At 35.0% G+C, this 26,543-nt stretch overlaps 1 protein-coding gene across 3 annotated transcripts in view; it reads left to right on the top strand.

Annotated features, from left to right (window-relative positions):
- The window catches only part of VPS13A (vacuolar protein sorting 13 homolog A), a 221,528-nt gene that overhangs the window by 77,459 nt on the left and 117,526 nt on the right, over positions 1-26,543 (top strand). For all 3 annotated transcript variants that reach the window (XM_020289260.2, XM_012759772.3, XM_012759771.3), the window contains exons 24-31: positions 8,611-8,695; positions 10,526-10,680; positions 11,746-11,902; positions 15,834-15,913; positions 17,826-17,885; positions 18,551-18,704; positions 19,601-19,717; positions 19,797-19,900. In XM_020289260.2, the coding sequence (XP_020144849.2) occupies positions 8,611-8,695; positions 10,526-10,680; positions 11,746-11,902; positions 15,834-15,913; positions 17,826-17,885; positions 18,551-18,704; positions 19,601-19,717; positions 19,797-19,900 (912 nt within the window). The remainder of the gene's footprint in view (positions 1-8,610; positions 8,696-10,525; positions 10,681-11,745; positions 11,903-15,833; positions 15,914-17,825; positions 17,886-18,550; positions 18,705-19,600; positions 19,718-19,796; positions 19,901-26,543) is intronic.

Below are 26,543 nucleotides of genomic sequence, written 5' to 3'. Positions count from 1 at the left end.
GTGGGGAGGTGTTCTGGGAGTATGCTGTGGCTGGTACTCACCCCACTCTCACCTTTTAGTTCTACTGGCCTGGGCTTCCTCATCTCTCAAGGTCAGTTTACATATCTCTCCCCCATGCCTCTGAGTGATGCAGTTGAGTCCTGGGGGTACAGGATCTGGCCTGCAGGACTTGCCTTTGATCCCTGAGTTCAATCCCTTTCTATGACATGGAGAGGCATGCTGGTCTTGAGTTGTCTGTGGAGTGCTCAAGCAGGCTTAATATCCCTCCACTTTGGGGTATGCCCTGCCTTGATGAGCAGGCAGGTGGGCAGTGCCCTTGAGTGCCAGCAGGAAGGGACCCCACGATCTAAGCACTCTTGGTCTGATGTAGGTCCTTAGGGGAAAGGTATGAGGCCCACTCTGTGTGGAAGCCTTGATGTCATGGGTGCACTGACAGAAGAGGGAAGGGGCCACTTATGAGAGCCCCAGCTCAATCATCCATTGGGAGCCCTATGCTGATACAGTTGGGAACTGGCACAGCTACATTATAGGAGAGGGGAGGAGGAGGAGGAGGAAAAGAGTTGGAATGGAGAAGAGCTGGCATTGTAATGCCTTATATCCCAAGGCTCCCCACTCCCAACGTTATCCTCTCTTCTTCCCTGAAGCTATCCTGCGCTGAATGTCCAAGCTCTGGGCTCCCCTGGCACCCACCAGCCCCTTCTGGCCACCACAGTCTGAGCAGATGTTGAGGAATGCTTATGTGGGGTCCAGTGCTAAGGGAACTGAACGACTCAAGCTCCTTGGGCAGGACAAATGCACTCAGTAGGTGGAAAAGTAGTATGACACCCCTTGCCATGGCTCAGGTCTGTTGTGAGGATGAGTGACCCTGTGGGGCTTGGCAGCCTGGTCCTCTATTCTCAAGAAGCTCCCAGTTCACTAACAGCAGTAGTGTTTGGGTTTGTGAGGGTAGAGGGGCTGACAGTTTGGTTGCCTATAGTCTCCCAGAAGTGTGAGAGAAGGGAAAACAAACATCCCCACCTACCATTTTTGTGGGACTGCAAGTTCTTTGGAGGTTGATCTCTCCCAAAGTCTTGCTCCTCCTTATTCTGCTGCACAGCTTCTTCCTGTGGGATTCTTGTAGGATCTGGCACTCTTACATCATAATTATACTTGGGCTGTATTTTTTTTCACCTAAAACATTTTCTGCTGAGACAATCTGGCAGCCGACAGCTCTAGTCAGCCATCTTACCTCCACCCCAAAGTTCATATATTAATTCCTAACCCCACTACTTCCGTTGTTCCTATATTTGGAAATAGGGTCTTTAAAGTGGTGATTAATTTAAAATGAGGCCATTAGAGTCAGCTCCAATCCAGTTTGACTGGTATCTTTATAAGATAAGGAAATTTGGGCTAACAAAGAGATACCAGCAATGCCTGCACACAGAAGAAAAACCTTTTTGTGAAGACATAGCAAGAAAGAGGCCAAGTTCAGAGGCATCAAAATCTACCCTTCAGAAGCCAAGCCTAGCTAATACAAGAAGCCAAGTTTAGAGGAGTCAAAATCTCGCCTTGAGAACTGTGAGAAAATAAATTTCTGTTTAAGCTCCCCGGTCTATCATATTTTGTTACGGCAGCCCTAGCAATCTCATGCAGTTTGGTATCAGGAAGTGCACTGATCCTGTAACACCTAAAAACGTGGAAGCGGCTACAGAACTGGGTAATGGATAGAGGCGGGAAGAGTTTTGAAGCATACATTCAAAAAAGTCTAGATTTTAGCTTTGAAGAAATTGTTGGTAGATATATAGGCATTCTAGCTGCTTCTAGTGAGGCCTCAGGAGAAAATGAGAAACATGTTTGACATGTTCAAACAACATGGGGAAGGTGGTCATTGTTATAAAGTGGAGAAGATCTTGGCTAAATTGTGTTCTGCTTTTGTGGAATGTAGAACTTATAAGTGATTAACTGGATATTTAATTGAGGAGATTTCTAAACAAAGTGTTGGTACAATCTTGTTTCTCCTTGCTGCTTATAGTAAAATTTGAGAGGAGAGAGATATATTGAAGAAGAAATTGTGAAGCAAAAAGGAACCAGAACCTAAAGATTTGGAAAATTCTCAACCTATCCATAGCACAAAAAATGAGAATGTGTGCTCTTTAGAGAACACCAAAGGTGTTCCTGGACAGTCATTTGATAAAAGAAATTATAGGTGTGACTTGTGGATAAAATCAGCCCATCGAAGCAGTGGCCAGGAATAGTGAGGGGATTATACCAGTTGAAATACTGCTAACTTGGACTAAAAGGAACAGAGATGGAACAAAAGTAAGAAAGGCTGTTGAGTTTCTGGCATTCTACAGGGCAGGACAGTAGAGTTAGTTATCCAGCTACAAACAAGTTATCCTTCATGAACAGAGAAGAATGACTATGAAGGAAGTTTTGAGATTCTCAGACTTGCTACTGCCACCATGGGCCCAGAGGGCACAAGTTTGGAAGGGTGAAGCTATCTTTTTTTAGTGTCACTAGGCCAGGCTGTTGCCACCCAGGACCTATGGGGCAGGCTGCATTTAGTCTCTCCCTATTTAGTGTGATGATAATATAGGTTTTCTATAGATTTTTTTTTTTACCGTATTAAAAAATTATCTTGTTCTTAGTGGGCTGAGAATTTATTTGTATCATGAATAGATATTTTGTGTAATGGTTTTTCTGCATTCTATTAATGTATTGTTTTATAGTAATTCCTTTTTTATATTGAATCACTCTTGTTTTCCTAGGGTAAATTCTTCTTGGTAATGGTGTATAATCCTTTTAATAGGCTTCTGGATTCAGTTAATATTAAGATAGTTATAACTTTTTTATACTTTTTTAAAAGTGTGTAGGAAATAAAATGTGTTATTACTAACTATAAATATAGTACTTCCTTAGATATCTGCCCATGCATTTAGCATTACTGGAGATCTTTTTTTATTATTATTATTTGGTACAGCTTTGAGTTACTATCTAGTATTCTTTTACTTCAACTTGAAGGACTCTCTTTTTGTTTTGAAACAGAGTCTCGCTTTGTTGCCCAGGCTAGAGTGAGTGCCATGGCATCAGCCTAGCTCACAGCAACCTCAAACTCCTGGGCTCAAGCAATCCTGCTGCCTTAGCCTCTCAAGTAGCTGAGACTACAGGCATGTGCCACCATGCCCGGCTAATTTTTTCTATAGATTTTAGTTGGCCAATTAATTTATTTCTATTTATAGTAGACACGGGGTCTCACTCTTGCTCAGGCTGGTTTTGAACTCCTGACCTTTAGCAATCCGCCCGCCTCGGCCTCCCAGAGTGCTAGGATTACAGGCGTGAGCCACCAGGCCTGGCCTGAAGGACTCTCTAAGTGTTTCTTTTTGGACAAGTGTAATATTAATGAATTCCATCAGCTTTTATCTGGCAGCATTTCAGTTTGTCCTTCATTTTTACAGGGCAGTTTTGCTAGAATGCTTAGTTGAAAGTTTTTTTCTTTCAGTACTTTAAATATGTCATTCCACTATCTTCTGTTTTTCCATGGTTTCTAATGAGAAATTTGCTGTTGATGTTATTAATGATCCCTTGTATGGAATGAGTTGCTTCTCTCTTGCTGCTATCAAGTTTCTCTCTTCATCTTTCAACAGTTTGATTATAAGATGTTTTTATGTGGATGTTTTTGAGTGTATCCTACTTTGAGTTAATTGAACTTTTTGGATTTGTAGGTTCATGTCTTTGATCAAATTTGGGAGAATTTTTGATAATTAAGATTTTTTTTTTGCCTCTTTTTCACATCTCCTTTTTGGAATCTCATAATATGTATATTGGTCCAACTGATGGTGTCCCATAGGTTTCTTAAGTTGTATTCACTTTTCTTCAATTTTTTTCTTTTCCTCATGCTTGATAATTTTAATTGACCTATCTTCATTTTCACAAATTCTTTCTTGTCCCGGCCCGCGGGACCTTTTGTTACTCGTGGGGGGCGAGGGGGACCGTGCCTGAAAGAGATGGGCGAGAGAAAGGAATGAGACCAAGCAAATGGTTGTCAAGGTCTACTTTACTTGGATTCTTAGTAGGTTTTATATACAGAAACAAGGAAGTAGAAACAGAAAAATAGAGTGGGGGGATGATGAGGCTTGGGTGTGGGCCAATCAGCCCCAATCAGCGTCTTATTGGCATTGGAAGCTGTTTGTGATTGATCACTCAACCTCAACCTGGCAGGGGGTTGGGAACAATTGCAGGTAGCATGTCCTGGAGCAAGCACGTCATGGAATGCATTCTTCTCGGAACTATAGCTGGAGGGCTGGGTGCTATTTTCGTCTTAGGCTATTTTCCGGGGCCCCGTGCGTAGGACAAGTTGTTGGGATGTGGAGGGTCTTAGTCTCCAACACTTTCTTCTGCCTGCTCAAATCTGATACTGAAATTCTCCAGTGAATTTTTGTTCAGGCATTATACTTTTCAGATGTAGAATTTTTGTTTGGTTCATTTTTATAATTTCTGTCTCGTTATTTATATTTTCTGTATGTTGAGACATCATTTTCATGGTTTCCTTGAGGTCTTTGTCCATGTTTTCTTTTACCTTTCTGTAGTTATTTAAAACTATTTAACGTTTTTTTTGCAGTAAGTACAGTAAGTGTGCTTCTTTGTGAGCTGTTTGTGCTAATTTCTTTCATGAACAGGCCATACTTTCTTGTTTCTTTGCATTCATTATTCTGATACTATAACCAGTATATGAGAATTATACCAAATTATAAGAAAAGAAATTATAAGAATTATAAGAAAACTACAGACCAATATGTTCATTAACATAGATGCAAAAATTCCAGTAGTTGATTTTGTAGGGTAGAAAGATAGCAACATTCATGGCTGAAGTCACTATAACAAAAGACAGATTAATGAAAGAAAAGCCTAAAATTTATTTAATATAAGGTTTATGTGACACAAGTCTTCATAAATGAAGACCCAAAGAAATAGGGAAAAGTACATGTTTATGAACAGTCATGCAGAAGTTTGATTGGATTACAAGAGGATATGATCTATTGGTAGTAAACTGGAGGGAACTTTAGCAGGGCCTGTTGGTTCAGATTCTTTTTGGCATCTCTGTGTGACATTCCTTTCCTCTGGGTATAGGGAGTGAATTAGGGTCCTATGATCTACTTTGGAGGAAAGTCAGAGAATTCTTTAAAGGTGTGCTTCAGGGGAGAAGGGCACAGAAAGGTCAATAAGACCTTCTTGCTTCTACTGTTTTCTCAGGTGCCAAGGTACCATATTTGGGGGTAGCATGTCCTAAACCCCTTTCATTTCAAGGCTTCCTATGTAGCCACTTTATTTAAGAAGTTATAGTATTGGCTTAAGTATAGATATATGGATCAATAAAGCAGAATAGTGTTCAGAACTAATTCCACAATATATGGTTAATATATATTTGATTTATTACATAGGTGCCAACCTAAGTGGGAGAAGGATAGCCTTTTCAACAAATGGTGCTGAAACAACTAGATTTCCTTGTTTAAAACAAATTAATTTCAACCTTTATCTTACACTATACATGGAATTTAACTTGAAACATAGAACTAAATGTGAAGGCTAAAAGTATGGTTTCTGGAACTAAAAGCAGAAGAGAAAACCTTTGAGTCCTTGCAGTAGGTAAAGATATCTTAGGATATAAAAAACACAAATATAAAAAGGAAACAAAAGGATAAATTGGACTTTATGAGAATTAATCTTTTCTGCCTTTTGAAAAACACTCTAAAAAAATGAAAAGGCAAATTGTCCAACCATCCACTTGGGAGAATTATCTATAACACATATATTTTACAAAAGACCTGTATCCAAAATATATAAGGAAACCAACAACAACTCAATAATAAATGGGTAAGCAGACAATATGAAAAGGTGTTTGACTATTACTCATCAGGAAAGTGCAAATCAAGTTTACATTGATATACTATTACACAATGGTTAGAATGGCCAAAAATAAGAGAACTGACAAAACTGTGTCAAGGTATTGACGTGCTGAGCATGTAAAGCTCTCATACATTACTGGTAGAACTTTAAAATAGGGTAACACCCCTTTGGAAAATAGTCTGGCAGTTTTTAAAAATAAAGTTAAATATATAATTTCCATGTGACTTGGAAATTCCACTCCTAGGTTTTTACCTAAGAGAAATGAAATCATATGTCCACTAAAATGCTTGAACTAGAATGCTCACAGTAGGGTTATCATAATAGTACAAAGCTGCAAAAAATCCAGTTGTCCATCCGGAATGAATGGATAAAAAATAGTTGTATATTTATACAGTGGAATACTACTCAAAAAAATATTAAAATATGCAGCAATGATGGGCAGCGATTGAGAGGAGCTACAGAGGATTTTAGGGAATTAGATTGTGGGGCTAATTGCCAACTCATTTTATGAGCTTAACAAAACCTGTATTCTAAAACCTAACAAACACACTGTAAAAGAGGAAAATAATAGACCAGTTTCTCTCATGAAAGTAGATATAAAAATCTAAAAACATTAAAAATTGAAATTAAAGTAGCATATTGGTTACTTTTTTGGGGAATGCCTAATGATTGCAAAGAGCATGAGGGAGGTTTGAAAGTTGCTTGTAATGTTTTATACTGGATCTGGGTGTGTTTTTACTTTTCGAAAATTTATTGAACTTTACAGTTATGGTTTGTGTACTTCTGTGTAGTAGACTATAACGTATTTAAACAAATACTGCTAATGGTCCCCAATATGAACAGAATTTCAAGAAAAGATAGCAAAGGAAACAATGATATGCATAAAACTGTCATGCATTTGTGAAATTCTAATTGAAACCAGTGAAATGGCCAGTGAGATTACAAAATATAAAATCTTTGAAAACCCTAAGAATTGTGAAGATATGGAGATATTCTACCTCTGATCGATTGCTGGTGTCGATGTAATGTCTTACAACTACTTCTAGAAACAGTTCGGTAATACTTCATAAGGTGAATCATAACATATATGATTTCACTCTTTAGAAGTCTTACACACAAGCACCTGGAATCATGTTCAAGGCTTCTTATAGTGGTGCTGTAAATAAAGCAAAAATATGTAAACAGTACATATATTCACCAACCGTGCAGTGGACAAATAAGTAATGAGTTATTCATCAGTGCTATACATTGTAGCAGTAAAATTCAGGAAACAATCAGTATGGTTAAAATTTAAAGATTGTTTTGTAAAAGTGGGAAGTCATAAGAAAATATATGTAATATTTCCCTTTTTGACAGTTTAGAAAGAGGCAGAGGTAACAGTATATTTAGAAAATCATCATAGAAGCTTAAATACAAACTAAATTAAAAAAAAATCATGATCAGTGGTAGGGACAATGATCAAGGAGGAATACTTAAGATGCTTCTAGGTCAGGTTATGGTATGTTTTGTTTCTTGGCCTGGTTGGAAGATTAAGGAGTATCTTTTTTATTATTATTTTTTAAAACTATTTTGTGGTTTTGGTTCTTTTTTCAAGATTGAAAAATTGCTATTTGACAAAAAACTTTTGCATTTAATAAAGAAATGGCAGTAACTAGTAAATACATTAATTCAAAATATTTTTACTAAGCACCAGAGTAGTTTGCAGTTTTTTCACCACAAATGCCTTTGAAAGAATGCTTGTAACTCAATTAGTTTATTTAGCTTTTTAATCAAGAAATCTAAAGCTGCCAATCAGAGTTTATAATTACCATGAAATGACCAGGTATACAACCTTGAGGTCATATAACAGCTGGCCAGACATGGTGGCAGGTGCTTGTAGTCCCAGTTACTTGGGAGGCTGAGGCAGGAGGATCACTTCAGCCCAGCCCAGGAGTTTGAGGCTGCAGTAAACTATGATGCAATGCCACTGCACTCTAGTCCTGAAGTAGAGTGAGACCTTGTCTTAAAAAAAAAAAAAAAAAAGGCAGATATCACACATACACACAAACAAAGATGAGTACTAAGTAGCATGTATAAAAGACAAATAATATATGGTCCCTTTATGTTTAAGGGCAGTAATGCCCAATTCTCAAGGGCATACGATGCAGATGCAGTGAGAGGCAGACAGAGATGCAAGTAACTAACCCACAAGGGAGAACCAAGCAAGAGCTTGGTAGAGAGATAAGTCCCCTGCGTCCTGGGGATACAGCAGAAAGGGCACTGGGAGGTGTCAGGGACCAGGTGGCATCCAGGCCAGACCAGGAACATGCATGGATGTCAATATGCTATATTTCCCCAAACAGTAAGAAAATAAATTTACTGAAATATCTTTTAAAAATTAATAATAAATCTGAAAGCTCCTCAACTTTACCTGCTTTAAATATTGGGACTTGTCGTTGTTCCTCATGGATGTCTTGAAGGTGGTTTCTTTATCTAATAAGATATCAAGTTAAAATATAGGATCTCTTCAAAACCTATCATCAAGGAAATAATTATAACAGTTCTACAATTTATATTTAGCCTTACAATTGTAAAACTACTTTAAATCTACTTTTTATGGTGTATTTTTGCTAATTCAGATCTGATATCTTTTCAGTACATTCAAATTGAGTAGTTTTTTTTCAAAATTGTAGACCTTTGATTAAATGTTTTCATGTGCTAATTAACAGTGAATTACTTTTCTTTCAGATTCAAACATCTACTACTTTGGGAACTACACAGATTTCACAGAAGATAATTCCTTTCTTGGAGCTTCCTTCTGTTTCTGAAGATGGTAAAATGAAACTGCTTGAGGATATTTTCTTTATTATGCATATACTATTATGCTAATTTCCATTTTGAGGCATATTTTTCTCAAATGACCATATAGGGGAAGGAAAATATCTTTTCCTTTTAACCTATAGGTTCTTGGCTGAGGCTTTGTTAGCAAAAGACAGATTAATGAGAGAAAACAAGTAGAAATGTATTAACATTCTTGTGTACATGGGAGAAACTCAGGGATAAGTAACTCAAAGGGCTGATTAAAAGGCTGATTGGTTTTATAGACTAACTTGAGCTTAAAAAAAGGAAAAAGGTATTGGACTGCTGAGCTAGGAGTAGGGGGATGCAAGTTATGGGAAGGTGACCAGGAAAAGTATGGTATACACGGTTAAAGATTGTTATGCACATTTAAGTTAGTATCTTATTTGATAAAGTCTTATGATTAAAAGTCATCCTTCTTGATATTGAGGAGACACCTTTACACAGGTAGATTTCCTTTATGAGTGTTAATTTCCCTTACAAAAGGGAAACTTATACTCTGTCTTCAGAGCTTTTCCTGTGTCTGCTGTTTCTCCAAATAATCAACTAAATATAATCCTTATGTCAAAAACACATGTTTTAGAGTAGAATATTTTGCTCTTTTATGGTTATATAAAAAATTTCAGGCTATAGTAGATAGTTGTATATTTTCAGGAAAGTTTTCCTAAAATTTCTTTAAAATAATACAATTTGAATGTTCCTTATATTTGCTTTTGCTATGGGTTTTTTTGACATATAAAAATTGAACTCACAAGTTAATCATCTTTATTCAGCTGTGAGCCAAGAAACCCAACAAAACTTCATAGGTGTCTAATTTATAATGTGTTACTTAGTTGTTTAGAAGATTTTACTGTAAATTTTTTTAAAACTTTTTTTAATGTCTTTGTTATTAAAGGAAAAACTCAAGTCTTAAGATCTACATTTATATATAAAGACATACAAATATTCTGATATAAAATATCTGCTTTTCTGTGATCACATTAGAAAAAGTAAATGTGTTTCTTTGTTTCTAAGACTTTAAAAATGGCTAGATGTTAAATAACAAACTGCCATGTTGATTCTTGATTTTGTAGGGAACATTTTTCTTTGTGATCACCAGAGCGATGTTTGTGAGCTCATCTACGGCTTCAATCTTAATTATTGGGAATATACATCTGATTGTTTTAGTTTCTTTAAACCTCTTTTTAATGGTTTTACTAAGTGGTTAAGTGTTTTGCCAGTTTGGATCCTTTTTAATATCGATGTATGTATATGTGTATATTTGTTAATATATATATATACATATACATATATACCTATATTTGTGTATATATATTGATATGTAAAGTAATATTGTGTATATATTGATATGTAAAGTAAACTTGATCTCAGTTTACTTCTTTTAGATTTAAGGGCCTGACCTCTGCTACTAATATTTCAAGGTTTATAACTAAGTCCAATTATACCATCCAGGAACAGTGAGCAGCGTATTAACACATTACTTTAAGTATTCATGATGTGTATCATTATTGGTATTGTCATTTCCTATAAAATTTTCTTAGGCAATTTTAACATACACTGATGATTGCAAAGATGGTCTTCTTTAAACTAAAGATTACATTTTGTAATTTTCCATATTTTTGTCATCAAAAATGTTATTTGTTTAAAAATACAGTAATCTCTTTTTATTTTGATTCTCATGTTTATATTCAGTTTTTAAAATAGACTCTTAGTGTTTAATATTCATGTTTATTTCAGAAAAATTAAAATGTTATTAAGTTGATCATTTTTATTATTGACTTAAACATTGTTCTATGAAATTTAGAGTCAGAGGAGGAATATTTTGATGCACCTTGTAGTCCCTTGGATGAGTCTCTTCAAATTCCATCTAGAGTTAAAGGTAGTCGACACAAAAAGTTACAAAAACAGGATTGTTCAATAAACGTGACTACATTTAAAATACGATTTGAAGTACCAGAGGTAAGTAACATGGTAAGATTAATAGAGCTTATTCAAAGTGCTTGCCATTTCCACTATATGTTACTTATATAATGTCATTGCTAATAAGCGCTGTTGTTTTCATCCTGATTAAGCTAAATCCAGACTTGTGTGGTTCTCCTTGTAGGGGAAGGTGTGCTGAAAATCAACTCATGAAAGGCAGATTAATTGGAGAAAAGGCACAGCAATTTATTTAATCATAGTTTTACATGACACTAAAGCCTTCAGAATGAACCCAACCACCCAACAGGGTGCAAAAGCTTATATATCATCTTGAGGTTATAGAAGTGGCTTAGATCCTGGCAAAACTATGGGGAGGGATTGAGAAAAGGAATTCTGTTGAGGGGCAATAAATGATTACTAGGTAGAATTCAGTGGGCTTTAAGAACATATAATGGCCTGCATGTGGGACAAAGTCTGTTGGACCTCCAGTGTGAACTGTGGTTTGTGACTAAAGTCTGTCCCAGGTTTTTAAACAGACTTTAGTTTTCCTTTTTGTGATACGGGTTCAGTTAATGAAAACTCAAGAAAGGGACCAGAGATAATTGTTTTCTTCTTTGGTAGGTCCAGATTTTAGACAGATAAGGAACTTCAGAGAACATCTTTATCATATGCTTTGGGAGAAGTAAAAGCTTGAGGGAAGGAGAAGGAAAAATAATTGTTCTCCTTCGTGGGTCTTTCTGGTCTTTATGCAGATAGGGAAAAACTCTCTTCTAGTGTCTGTTGATCTCTAAGAGCCTTTTATTCAAAATATTCATTATACCAAGGAGATATATTTTGGGATGAAGTTCCTTGTGCTTCTTCACCCTTTTTTGAAGATTAACTTTCTTGAGAATTGGGAGTTTAGATGATATACTGTGGGTATTCAATACATATTTTATGAGAATGATTATTTATGCAATGTAACTATGTATTATATGTATATGTGGCTATAAAATCTCTCACAAATTTTAAATATATAATATTTATCTCATATGTCCATATATAACCACTATGCACATGTTTTTGTTTTATGTAGTGGTAGTTGCTTTTTTCTTTCTTTTCTAGGTTTTGATTCAGTTTTATCACCTTGTTGGAGACTGTGAACTGCCTGTGGTAGAAATTGATGTTTTAGGATTGGGTACACAAATCGAGATTAGAACATATGATTTGAAAGCAAATGCCTTTTTGAAAGAGTTCTGCTTAAAATGCCCAGAATACTTTGGTAAGAATCTCTATTTTTAAAAATAAATAAATTAATTCTATTGTTTGACTACTTGGTGGACAGTTTTTAATTCTTTAGGCTCTGACAGTACATTTGCTAAAACATTCTCAGAAAACTATTACATTATGAGTTAATCTTTAACTTTTATCTTATAGTTGAGAATCCTGAGGGGTAGACAAGAGGAAAAAAATGAACATAATGTTTTTCATTAAGGCAAATCAAATTATCATGGTTGAATTTTAAATTTTAACTGAATACTGGAACAGTGAATTTGTTTCCTATTTTTGCTGTAACAGCTTACCATAAACTTAGTGTGTTAAAACAACACAAATTTATTATCTTAAAGTTCTCTAGGGCAGAAGTCTAACATAAGTCTCACTGGGCAAAAATCAAGGTGTCAGCAGGAATTCCATTTTGAAGACTTCAGAGGAGGATCCATTTCTTTGTTCAGTCAGGCATTGGCAAAATTCATTTATGTGTGGTTTAAGTCTCTGTTTCCTTGTTGCCTGTTAGTCAGTGGCTGCCCTTAGCCCTGGAAGCCTCTTTTGGTCCTTGCATATAGCCCCCTGCATCTCAAAACCAGCATGACGTCAGATATTCCTCATACTGCCATCTTTATAACTTCCTTTTCTGCATTTTGCTTCTACTTTTAAAAGTTATTAGATTGGACCACACTTGATAATTCAGGATACTTTCCCTTTAACCTTAACCTTAATCAGATCTTCAAAGTCCCATTTGCCATATGAGGTAGTATTTTTAGGTTCTAGGGGATTAGCAAGTAGACATCTTTATTGGAGCTAGAGGATAGTGTTCTACTTACCACAAATATTTTATGTTCCAGAATCATAATAGATATGATCTCTAAGAAAATATTGTTTTCTATGTTGGACATTTAGGGAGGGTACTATTTATATTTCTTCTTTTATATTTTTTGGATTTTTCCTTGAAAGATAATTGTGAATAGTAGAGGGAATGATTTAGACAACTAATCAGTAGTTTAATTTCATTAAGCATTTTAGCAAAATAGTATTATGTGTGAGGAGAGGTGACATTAAAAAAATTTTTAAATAGACTTTATTTTTCAGAGCAGTTTTAGATTACAGCACAATTAAGCAGAAAGTACAGGGATTTCCCATATACTCCTTGTATCCTCCTATGCATAGCTTTCCCCATGATCAGCACCCCCAACTAGGGTGGTACATTTGTTACAATTGATGAACCTATATTGACCCATCGTTATCACCCAAAATCTAATAGTTTACATTAGGATTCACTAGTGGTGTTATACATTCTGTGTATTTGGACAAATGTATAATGACATGTATGCACCATTATATTATCATACTGAGTAGTTTCACTGCCCTAAAAAAAAATCCTCTGGGCTGTACCTATTCATCCTCCCTCCTGTCTAACCCCTGGCAACTACTACTGATCTTTTTAGTGTCTCCATAGTTTTACCTTTTCTAGCATGTCATATAGTTGGAAGCATATGATACTTATCCTTTTCAGATTGATTTCTTTCACTTAGTGATATGCATTTAAGTTACCACCTTGTCTTTTCATGGGTTGATATCATGTTTCTTTTTAGCAATGAATAATATTCCACTGTCTGGATGTATCATGGTTTATTTATTCAACTATCAAAAGATACCTTGATTGCTTCAAGTTTTGACAATTATAAATAAAGCTGTTATGAACATCCACGTACAGGTTTTTGTGTAGACATAAGTTTTCAGTTTCTTTGGGTCAATACCAAGGGATATGATTGCTGGATCATATGGTAAGAGTACATTCAGTTTTGTAAGGAACTGCAAAACTGTCTTCCTAGGTGGCTGTACCATTTTGCATTTCTACTGGCAATGAAAGAGACTGCCTATTGCTCTATATCCTTTCTAGTTGTCGGTGTTCTGGATTTTGGCTATTTGGGTAGGTGTATAGTGGCAATTTGCATTTCTCTGGTGACATACGATGTGAGGCATTTTTTTAATATGTTTATTTGTCATCTGTATATCTTCTTTGGTGAGATGTCATTTTTAAATTAGGGAGCAAGGTGAGCATGGTGGCTCATGCCTGTAATGCCAGTGCTTTAGAAGCCTGAGGCACAGAGGATTGCTTAAGGCCAGGAGTTCAAGACCAACCTGGGCAATATAGTGAGACCCTATCTCTGTGAAAAAAATTTTAAAAAATAGCTGGGCGTGGGGCATGCTCCTGTAGTTCTAGCTACTTGGGAGGCTGAGTTGGGAGAATCACTTGAGCCTGGGAATTTGAGGTTGCAGTGAGATGTGATCATACCACTGTACTCTAGCCTGGATGACAGCGTGAGACTCTGTTTCTAAAAAAAATAAAATAAATCGGGGTGTAAATTAAGAACTGTGGACCTAAGACTTGGTGAGAGGATATGATTCATACTTTTTTTTTTGTATTCTACACTTGTTCCCTAGCCCTTCAGAACTTGAGTGTGGTAGATTGTGTTATAGTTATCTCTTGCCATACTTGCCATGCTATATACTGTCATATGCAATAGATACAGAGTTTTGTTTTATTATGCTTTTTACATCAAGAAACAGTTTGCTCTGGTATTTGTATAGAAAAGTAAAGTAAACCAACTTGACTGTGTTCTGTAATAATCCTGAAGTATTATAGCAGTTGTCAATTTTTACTTTTTTTTTGTTTGTTTGTTTTAAGAGATGGTATCTCATTCTGTTGCCCAGGCTTGAGTGCAATTCCGTGATCATAGCTCACTGTGGCCTCAAACTCCTGGGCTTAAGAGTTCCTCCTGCTTAATCCTTCTAAGTGGCTGGGACTACAGGTGCACACCACCATGCCTGGTTAATTTATTTAGTTTTTATTTTTGTAGAGACAGGATCTTTATGTTCAAGGCTGGTCTCAAATTCCTGGCCTCAAGTGATCTTCCCAACTTGGCCTCTCGAAGCTCTGGGCATGAGCCACCATGCTTGGCCTAAGTTTTACATTTATTCTTATTTTTTATTTATTTTCGTAAGAGCAAAGGAGAAAACAAGCCTTTCAAAATAATACAAGGTGTGCAATTTTTACTACACATATTTCTAATATCTTTACTTTTGTTTTCTCAGAGGGAATGAATTACACAGTTTCTTGAGCAAAGTAAATGATCAGTCTAATAGTTGTTCAGTGAATGAATAAATGTGTAAACAAAGTGGGGACCTTCTTAAGGGTTGAAATATTAACACCCTCTGTATAAAGCTAGTTGATGTGCTAATAAGCATTTAAGTTTATAGGACTTCGTGGAATTTGTGGCTTTTTTCCCCCCAAGAATTGTATGATTAGTTTATAGTCCTTCCAGTCTCAGATGTTAACTTCCAGCAGCCATAAGTAATTTGGTGATGATATTTTTAAAAGTTGACTATAAAAATCTTTTTGACACCAGTTTTTCTAGTACAACAGGTTTTGATCAGAATTATATGGTAATAGGTTTATTTTAATCTAAACTAATATACAGAAAAAATGTCTCATCACATTCCTGATCTGTTTTCTGAACAATTGGGTTTTCAAGGACTCTGATTTTTTGTTTCTAGCTTTTTTCTGTGATCCAGGGCCAGAATTCTCTTTCTGCCCTTTTATTATTGTTCCTAAAGGCCATTCTGTTTTTTTCTTTAATTGATTGCTTGCTTGTTTTTTGTTTTTTTCTTAAACCTTACCTACCATCTGGGTTTAGAAAGATATAAGATTTCAATGTTGTGTGGCACAAGAGAAGGGAAGGAAATTGTAAGGAGAAATTACATTTTTAGAGTTTAAAAAATCAAAAAGGGACTTGACCTTGGTAAGGTAGAATCCAAGGTCCAGAAGTGATTTAGAAAAGTCTTTGTTTCTAATTATATAATTACTAATATTGCTTGCATTTATTTTGAGTTAGTTGTCCTATTAAAAGATAACTTTTAAAAATTATTTTTAGATGAAAACAAGAAACCAGTTTATTTGGTCACAACACTGGATAACACAATGGAAGATCTGTTAACACTGGAATATGTGAAGGTAAGCAGTTCCATTTATATCTGCTTAATATGGTAAGTATGCTGATGATATGTTATAGTCAAGTTTTGTAAGTTTAGTAACCTTCAGTTTGTTTAATCTTCATTCTGATGTAATATCTACAACTCCTGACACTTTAAAGTTTTTTTGTCTTGTCATCCTGTATTAAATAGTTGTGATTTATAAATACTTCATATAGCAAGATGAGAAGACTGTGTTCTACATAGAAATGACCTGTAGTTTGATTTTTTTCTTCCATCAGAGTATTGAAAAAGAAATAAACTTTCTAGTCTTGATGGAATTTATTGTTCTATATGATTCAAAATGATGCTTTCACTTCATTTCTCAGTGTTTAGTGAAGTTATCTGAAGTTATCCCTTTCTTATTGATTTATGATACCCATTTTATTATCTATTATGTTTTTATGTGGACTATTTGTAATTTATTCCATGTTTCCATTGACCTATTTTTATGTGCTGTTATTTTAATAATTACTTTATAATAATAATGCTAAAAGAGCATTTTTATCACTTTTAAGACCATTTTTGCTATCCATTATTATTGTAGATACTTTAGAATTTTTTTTTATATGTATGCATTAAATAGCTTTTAGACCATAAATGTGTTCTAGATGTACAGGAAATGAATGGGTAAAGAAAATGTGGTATACATACACAATGAAATACTACTCAGCCTTAAAAAGGGGGAAATCCTATTTATGACACTATGCTAAGTGAAATAAGCCAAGCACAGAAAAGGCAAAGGCTGCCTGATCTCCTTTTTATGTGGAATTTAATGAATTTGAACTCACAGAGACAGAGAGTAGTTTGATGGTTACCAGAGGCTGGAGTAGGAGGGGAAGGAGGGACTGGGGAGTTGTTGATTAACTGGTACAAAGTTTCAGATAGGAGGAATAATTTTTGAGATCTGTTGTACAGCAGGGTGACTACAGTCAATAATAGTGTATTATATATTTTAAAATAAATAAGAAAGTAAATTTCAAATGTCTCACCACAAAAAATGATAGGAAAGCGAAGTAATGGATATGTTAGCTTAATTTAATCATTTCACATTTTATACATATGTCAAAATGTCACATCATACTCTGTAAATATAGACAGTTATGATTGGTCAATAAAAAATAATAATACAGGCTGGGCGCGGTGGCTCACGCCTGTAATCCTAGCACTCTGGGAGGCCGAGGCAGGCGGATTGCTCAAAGTCAGGAGTTCGAAACCAGCCTGAGCAAGAGCAAGACCCCATCTCTGCTATAAATAGAAATTAATTGGCCAACTAATATATTTACAAAATATTAGCTGGGCATGGTGGCGCATGCCTGTAGTCCCAGCTACTCGGGAGGCTGAGGCAGGAGGATTGCTTGAGCCCAGGAGTTTGAGGTTGTTGTGAGCTAGGCTGACGTCATGGCACTCACTCTAGCCTGGGCAACAAAGCGAGACTCTATCTCAAAAAAATAAAAAATCAATAAATAAATAAATAAGTAATAATACATTTTTTAAAAAAGAAGAAAAAACAGTATTTGGATACTTGGTGGATAATTCTGTCACAAGTTTTGTTTTCAAACACTGAAAGAATTAGGATGAACTGTACAGAATTGTTTATGACCAAATGATTTTTCTGCATACTTGATAATATCTGACATTTCCTCTCCTGATAATAAGAATGGTAATATGTATCATTTATTGAATACTTGCTGTGTGCCAGAGAGGTCGATACTTACCAATTTTCTTTTGTTATGGTGAAGCAGTTATTTAGGTAATTACATATATATATAATTATATATATAATTAGGTAAGTTATATAAACAAGTTATATAAACATGTATTAGGAATATCATGTGACTGCATATACATGTTTTCCTAACATGTTCTAACAGATTTGTTTTCTCTTTGGATAGGCTGAAAAGAATGTACCCGACTTGAAATGTACCTATAACAATGTTTTACAACTGATTAAGGTATTAGAGTGGATAACGATTCATTTTTTAATTAGATATTCTATTTATATTTCTTACAAAAATTATTTCTTAATTGGAATTATAAGATCCTTTAAGATAAAAACAGAATATTATAAATTGTATCCTTTATATCTGTCCCCAAGCCCCGGGCCCTGGACCTGTACTGGTAGGTGGCCTGTTAGGAACTTGACCAATGAGTAAAGCTTCATCTGTATTTATATATGCTCCCCATCACTCCTATCACCGCATAAGCTCCATCTCCTGTCAGATCAGTGAGGGCATTAGATTCTCCTAGGAGCATGAACCCTACTGTAAACTGTACATGTGAGGGATCTAGGTTGCATACTCCTTGTGAGAATCTAATGCCTGATGATCTGAGGTGGAGGTGACATGGTAATGCTAGCGCTGGGGAGCAGCTGGAAATACAGATTATAATTAGCAGAGAGATTTTACTACACAGTAGATGTAATGCACTTGAATCATCCTGAAACCATCTACTCCCACCTCTACCCCACTGACCGTAGAAAAATTGTCTTCTGTGAAACCAGTCCCTGGTGCCAAAAAGATTGGGGAACCACTGCTTATACCACAAAGCGTAGTACCTTGTAGAGAGCAGAGAAGTGAATATTTATTGACCTATTACTAAAATCGGCTTTGTTCTTTAGGTGAATTTTTCCTCTTTGGATATTCATTTACACACCGAAGCACTTCTGAATACAATAAATTACCTTAATAATATCCTTCCACAATCAGACGAAAAATCAACCTCAGTGAGTATTGTAGAGACTGAAGACAAAGGAGATGTCATTAAAAAACTAGGTATGTTTCTTTCGAATTCAGATTCAAATTTTTTTACCTAGTAGATCAATAAATCTAGGCTCTGGCTTTATTAATTTATTATATTGGCTTCATAATTCTATTGCCTAGGTTAATATCTAGAAGGGTTCATTATATACCAGGTTAATTTTAGAAAATAATGGTAAAGGAAATTGATTACTGCTGAAGAAAATGTGGCTTTGTTTATTATATATAATAATTAGTTTTAGTTGAAGATTATGCAGCATAAGTATTTGATTTAGATTAAAATTTATGCATGTATTCACACCTAATGGGTTTAATGCACACTGTCTGGGGGATGGACATGCTTGTAGCTCTGACTTGGGTGGGAAAAGGGAATATATGTAACTTAAACATTTGTATCCCCATAATATGCTAAAACAAAAAAATAATAAATAAATAAAATGTTTTGACTGCAAAGAAAAAAATTATGCGTGTAACAGCATGATTATTTTAGATTAGAAAAATATGACTAAAAATTTGACTAAATTTTGAGTAATATCAGGATATTTTTTAATCAGAATACAGTACTTTTTAATCAATGAAAAGTTAAAATTTTAATAATGACAAGTATTACCTAGTAATCACTGAGCTTCAAAAGATTTAGGAGTTAAAGCTATAGTTTCTTAGTTTCAAATCTTTAGTCTCCTCTAGAAATAGTATTTTGTCTTTATATGCTTTTGTTTTCATTAGATTTGATTTTTTTTTTTTAGAATTCCCAGTTAAGTAAGGAATGTCATACCTTGCTTTCAACTGAATTGCAGATCAGGGTTTCTCTAATATTATTATTTGTGGTGGTATTTCATTACTTTGTATGTATAGTGAAGTAACTAGTAAAAGTTCTTCCTTATGTTTTACTTTATGATCTTTTTTTGCAGCTTTTAAATTATCCACAAATGAAGATATTATTACCTTGCAGATTTTAGCAGAATTATCATGTTTACAGATCTTTATTCAAGATCAGAAACGTAAAATTTCTGAAATTAAGATTGAAGGTAATACAGTTTTATCAAAAATAAATTTAGAACTATGAAATGAAAGAAAAGGCAATTAGTCATCCTTTTATTCCCTTAGGACTTGATTCTGAAATAATTATGAAACCTGCAGTAACTGAAATAAATGCAAAGCTAAGGAATATAATTGTTTTGGATTCTGATAAAACAGCTGTATACAAAAAGGTAAGAATTTGTTTTTATTAAGTAATAGTATTAATACATCATTAAATATAATTGTCTTTTAAGAGTGGTCGTAGATATCAATTAGATAGACAGTTGTTGGAATTTAACAATGTGGCTTATTATGTCCATGGGTTTTGAAGTCAGGCATAATTAGAGTCTTAGCTCTGCTTTTTAATACCTGTGTGACCATTAGCAAGTTTCCTAATCTTTGATTATGTTTCTTTATTTGTAAAATGAGGATTATAGTATCTCATAAATGAGATTAGTATAAGTAATGCTCCTAGAGCAAAGTTTTGGGAGGGGGCTTGGTATTTTTCACTATTTTTCTTTGTGTTCTATTCAAATACTCTGAACCTTGTAATACATTTCAGATATATCAGAGGATCTGAAGTCTAATTCAAGAGTGAGATTTTTTTTTAAGTTTATTTTCATGAATGATTTACTTAGAATAGCTGTTATAATCCAAAGAGAGTCATTTGAAGTGGTTAGTGATTGAAGAGCAGGTAATTTGTTACTGAGTGTACTACCAGTAAGGTTCCTTACTATTGTGGAGTTGGCCAGGTTATTCTGAATAATGAGGCATCTAGGTAGGATGGTATATTTAAGAGAGTGAAGAGAATATCAGATAACAGGACCAGGAGAAACTGAAGTACATGTGGAGTCAGGAAGTTAGCATTTGGAATATGGTAGGAAAGAAGGAAATAGATAAATAGAGTTAGCCAGTAATACTGATGACCTGATTTTAATGTTTAAAAAAAGTCCTAATTTCTTATATCTTTTTCTTATGGCTTATTTAATGTGAGATAAAAAGAGTTGAAAACATCAAAGAAGCATAGCTTATAGGAGGAATAAGGAATAAGAAAATTTCCAGAATGATTTTATTTTCTTCTATTACTTTTACTTTAAAAATCATAGTATTAGAGCATTTAAGTAATAGATTATCCATTTTATTTTCCTTATCTAGAAAATAAAGCTCACAGAAATAAAGGTATCTACTAAAAGTCATACAAGTAGTTGGTGACAGAACTGTTTCTATAATCCAACCTATTGATTTTTTCCTCTGTAATTTTATTTTTAATATATCTACAAGGTTAAAAATTCAGTTTACACAAAGCTACAAAATGAAAAATCTCTATCTCAGGTCTGTCTTCCTGCTCCATTCCAATTTTCCTTCCCCTGTTTTTTGACTTGATTCCAATGTTGGTTTTTAAACAAACCACCTTATTCAGTAACTCTCCATGTGTTAAAGAACCAGAGAGATATAAGCTTTTTGCTCTACATCTGAGCTTCATAATCTTTGTGCCAGGATATACAAGATGGTGCCATAAATAGGTTTTAGGTATACTGAGACATTGAGCCCCTCAACTTTGAAGGTTGGAGCCCTGAGACCATTTTTCTCTGTCCTCGAGAAGTATCCTTCATTTACTGTAGCACCATCATACAAATACTGTTGTTATTTTTGCATGCCACATGGTAAAATGGACTCTAGCTAATCTGGCCGTCTCATAAAATAAGATGTAATAGTAAGTTAACTTCTTATGTCTTTTTTATGGAAAAATGTTTTGAAAGTGAAGGTTTTAAAAAAGTCTAGTTTATAACACTTGTTATTTGGTATGGTAAGTACACAAGTGTTTCTAAATATTCTGACTTTGTTATTAGACTAATACTGGCTTCATAAAATGAGTTCAGAAGTGCTTTCTCCTATTTTCTGAAAAATTATTGTAGAATTTGTATTATTTCTTCCTTAAACATTTGATAGAATTCACCAGTAAAAATATTTTTTGTGTGTGTTTGGGGCAGGGATTCAGTTCATTCAATTTCATTTTTTCCAAATGGCACTTAATTTTTTATTAAATAGTATTTATTGAAGTAGCTGTTATTTAACTTATTTGTCACAAAGCCCATTGAGATCAGAACTTCATTTTTCAGTTTTACGGGAAAGAAACTGAAGCATGTAACTGCTAGAAATCACACAGCTAGTAGAGCTTTATCTGACAACTAGATGTTAAGATCCATTTAGACTCTTTATACAGTTGGCACTCCATTTCCACGGTTCCATGCAAGGGGATTCAACCAACCTTGGATAGAAATATTTGGGAAAAAAATGAAAAATAATAATACAACAATAAAAATAATATAAATTTTAAAATACAGTATAACTATTTGCATAGCATTTACATTGTTTTAGGTACTATAGGTAATCTTGAGATTATTTAAAGTACAGGAAGATGTGCTTACTACACAATTTTATACAAGGGCTTTGAGTATCCACAGATTTTGGTATCCAAGTAGGTCCTGGAACCAATCCCTCTTGGATACTGAGGGATGACTGTACTCATAACCATTTTATATTGACTCTTAATCCATACTGATGTAATTATTAAGTTTAATTCTTAAACTCTATAATTAATCTTCTACCTTGTTTCTTTTCTATGATGTTATGACTGTTTTTGACTTTTGTGCTTCCCACATAAATTTTTATACCTTTTTGGTTGAATTAGCCCCTTTGTGATTATGGAATGTACCCTTTTCTCTTTGGTAATTCTCCTTGCTCTGAAGTCTAATTTGGTGGTAAAATAGCCACTCTAGTTTTCTTTGACCAGTGTTTGTTTACATGGTATATCTTTTTCTATCCTTTAACTTTTATGTGTTACTTATTTAACTTTTAATCTATGTCTTACTATTTAAAGTGGGTTTCTTATAGGCAATATATGTTTATTTATTTATTTTTTAATTAATTTTTTTTTTTGAGACAGAGTCTCACTTTGTTGCCCAGGCTAGAGTGAGTGCCGTGGCGTCAGCCTAGCTCACAGCAACCTCAAGCTCCCAGGCTCAAGCAATCCTTCTGCCTCAACCTCCCGAGTAGCTGGGACTACAGGCATGTGCCACCATGCCCGGCTAATTTTTTCTATATGTATTAGTTGGCTGATTGATTTCTTTCTATTTATAGTAGAGACGGGGTCTCGCTCTTGCTCAGGCTGGTTTCGAACTCCTGACCTTGAGCAATCGGCCTGCCTCGGCCTCCCAGAGTGCTAGGAGGCAATATATGTTTAGATCTTGCATTTTTATCCAATTTGACAATCTCTTGACTTTTAATTTGTGTTTGGACCATTTAAAAAAACAATTATTGTTATGCTTGGATTATAATCTGATACGTCTCTGTTTTCTATTCTCTAGTTGTTTTGTTCTTTCTATTCTTTGTACTCCCCTTTTTACCTGATTTTGAATTATTAATAATTATGATTCATTTTATTGTTTCCTTTGGGTTTATAATATATAATCTTTAATCACAGTCTATGTTCCAATAATATTTTACTGTTTTACATATAGTGTAAGAATCTTACAATACTATACTTCCAATTTCTATTTCCTTCTTTCTTGATATTATTATTTTATGCTTTATTTTTATACATGTTGAAAATCTACAGTATATACCTACTGATTTTGGTTTAGTCAGTTTTCTTTACAGCAATTAATTTTCTAAGGAAGATGTTTTATTTTTCTTTATTGTAACCATTTCTGGAACTCATTTTTTCATGTAGTTTCTGTCTATTGTTTTTATTTCCATCTGAAGGACTTTATCATTTCTTATAATAGAAATCTACTGGTAATGTATCCTCTTAGCTTTTTGAACAGAGATGAGAAAAGAGCTGGAAAAAAATCCTTTATTTTACCCTCATTTTTTGAGTGATACTTTTACTGGTATGGAATTCTGGGTTGGTAATCCCTTCCCCATTCCCTACCTCCCCACCTTCCCATCTTTCAAACTGTTAGAAAAGTGACTCCGTTGTACTTTGTTAGACATAGTTTGATGAGAAGTCTGTTATTTATCTTATCTTTGCTCCTCTGTGTGTAATTCATCATCTTTTCTGAGTGGTTTCAGGATTTGTATATTGTGTGTCTAGGTGTGTGTAATTATGTTTTGATATTTGTCCTATTTGGGCTTTTCTGAGCTACTTGGATGTATCTGTCTTTCATTTTTTATTAATTTTTCAAATATTTCTTCTGTCTCTGTCTCCCTCTGTCTCCTCCCCCTCTTCCCCCACCCATGGCTCCTTTTCTCTTCCTTCACCTCCTCCCTCTTCCTCTTAGATTCCAAAAATTCCTATTAAATAGATTCCTGTTTAGATGTTGTCCCACAACCTTTGGATGCTCTCTTCAACTTTTTTCCTATTCTTAATGCATTTCAGTTTGGATAATTTCTTTTAACCTATTTCCAAATTCACTGATTTTTGTCCTTGGCTCTATTGAATGTGCTGTTGAACCCACTGAAGATACTCTTATCTCTGTTACCATGTCTTAAAATCTTTAATATTTCCCTTTGACTCTACTCTTTTTTCCATTTCTTTGCTGATATTCATTATCTGTGCATGTTTTCCACCTTTTTCATTAGAAGCCTTGGCCATATTAATTATAGTAATTTAAAATTCCCTGGCTAATAGTTTGAACATCTGTGTTATAGGCAAATCTGGTTCTTTTGATTGCTTTATGATTTATTGGTTTTTTTCTTCTGCTTTTATGGAGCATCTCATAGTTATTGACTGAATGTCAAGACATCATGTATAGGATAATAGAGACTGAGGTAAATAGTATTTATGTGTGGAAATGGGTATGCCTTTTTTTTCCTGCTAAGTTGTTAGCTTGGGGAGTTGAGTCAGTCTGGTGGAGAGCCAAGCTTGGTTTGAATTTTCTTATTTTCTTTGATTCCCTTCACTACCATTACTGCTTCAGATGCCTTCAGATGTACCTTATGCTTAGGGTGAGTGAGGGCTGGATTGCTAAGATTCTGTACCAGGCTCAGCCTTTGACCTTTCTTCTACTTTGATGCTTCATAAAATTCTCTTTGCATTCTCTTGGCCTTTTCCTTAATGTTGGACACTCCTGCTGCTTTTTCCTTAGAGCTTTCATTCTTTTGGCCTTTTCCTTGATGTTGAATACTCCTGCTGCTTGTTCCTTAGAGCTTACAAACTTGAAGATAAGTATTTGAGAGAAGGGAAGTGGAAGTAGTTTGGGTAGGCTTGTCAGTTGTCCTGGTCCAATTTCAGTACTCATCTGTTTTTCTGTGTCTCAGAAATGAAGCATTCTTGGTGATCCTGTCCCTCCTTTCCATGACGACTGACTAGTATCTTTGGTGGTTCCTATGTGGGATTGCGTATCTTTTCCTGCCAGAGCAGAAGGAGACCTCTAATGGTCTGGTTCCAGGAGAGTTCTTGTTCTTCCCCCAGCTGCAAAGTGTTTTCTTTTATTTTTTTCCCTAGGATGTATCTCTTCACTTGTGACCTGAGGACATCAAGGTTTACTACCCTACCCTTAGTGTCTTAAAGCTTTTCTTCTGAGGAGAGGATACTTCTGGTAGTGCTTTGGGGCCTTTTCTGCAGTAGAGCCTCCTCTTTTCTTGTACCTAGGAAAACTTTCTCTGGTTTTCCCCTTTTCCCCTATTCTTTCTCATGAGCTCCCTGCAGAGGCTCATGAAGTGCCTGCAACTGAGTGTGAACTCCTCTTTTGTCTGAGGTTCCCAGGGAATTTGTATCTCACGTAAGTGCACGGTCAACCTTTGTCGTTTTAGCTGAATTATTCTTACCTACCTTCTGTCTCTCCTTGAAGATACCTAAGTTTTTCCTTAGATTTTAGGGTGCTTTGTTGTCCTGTGACCTCATATTTCTAATAGTTTTAAGAAAATTATGAGTTTGTAGTTTATCTGGGCTTTTTCTTGTTGACAAAATTTGGAATGACCCTCACTCCATCTTTGTACATTCTAAGCAGAGGCAGAACTATAGACTTATTTTCAGTTCCATCTGTACCTTCAGAGGTCCTATATACCTTGGTGTCTGAGGATTCTTTGTTTTGTGGTTGGTATTCATTTGTTTGTTGATGGCTCTTCAGTTCCCTATTCTTGCTTCTAGCATTCAGGAGAGTGGAGAAAGCCATAAACTAAGTTAGTGCTCTGTTAATCTACCAGATTTTTTTTTAACATTTTACATATCCTGTTGTTGCCACCATTTTTAACTGGTATTGCAGAGCTTGAGGTTTTAAACCATTGTAAGTAATTCCTGGTTGGCAGTTAAGATGGCTCTTCTTGAACTAATACAGAAGTATAGAAATAGGAAGAGATTCCTTTGAAGAATCTGGAAAATATATTCACATACCTCATATCAAGAGAAGTACATTTCAGTAAGTTATAGTGTACAGTGTTTTTAAAACTTTCGACAGTGAACCAAGAAATACAATTCAGTATAAAAGTACACATGCAAAATGAAAATGCATATTCTAGGCCAGGCTCATCCTAGCACTCTGGGAGGACAAGACAGGAGGATTGGTTGCAGTCAGGAGTTTGAGACCAGCCTGAACAAGAGTAAGACCCTATCTCTACAAAAAAAATAGAAAAATTAGCTGGTGACAGGTACCTATAGAACTAGCTACTCTGGAGGCTGAGGCGGGAGGATTGTTTGAGCCCAGGAGTTTGAGGTTGCAGTGAGCTATGATGACACAGCTACACTCCACACTGGATGACAGAGTGAAACTCTCTCTCTCTCAAAAAAAAGCATATTCTTGTCTTTTTTTTTTTTTTTTTCTTCTGTTCTCCATTAGAAAAAAAGCCAGGCCAGACCTGCTAAATTGATTTCATGACCCACAAAGGGAGCTG

The sequence above is a fragment of the Microcebus murinus genome, chromosome 12 (assembly GCF_040939455.1).
Source record: "Microcebus murinus isolate Inina chromosome 12, M.murinus_Inina_mat1.0, whole genome shotgun sequence".
Classification (NCBI taxonomy): Eukaryota; Metazoa; Chordata; class Mammalia; order Primates; family Cheirogaleidae; genus Microcebus; species Microcebus murinus.
This window is presented reverse-complemented; position numbering and strand designations above follow the sequence as displayed.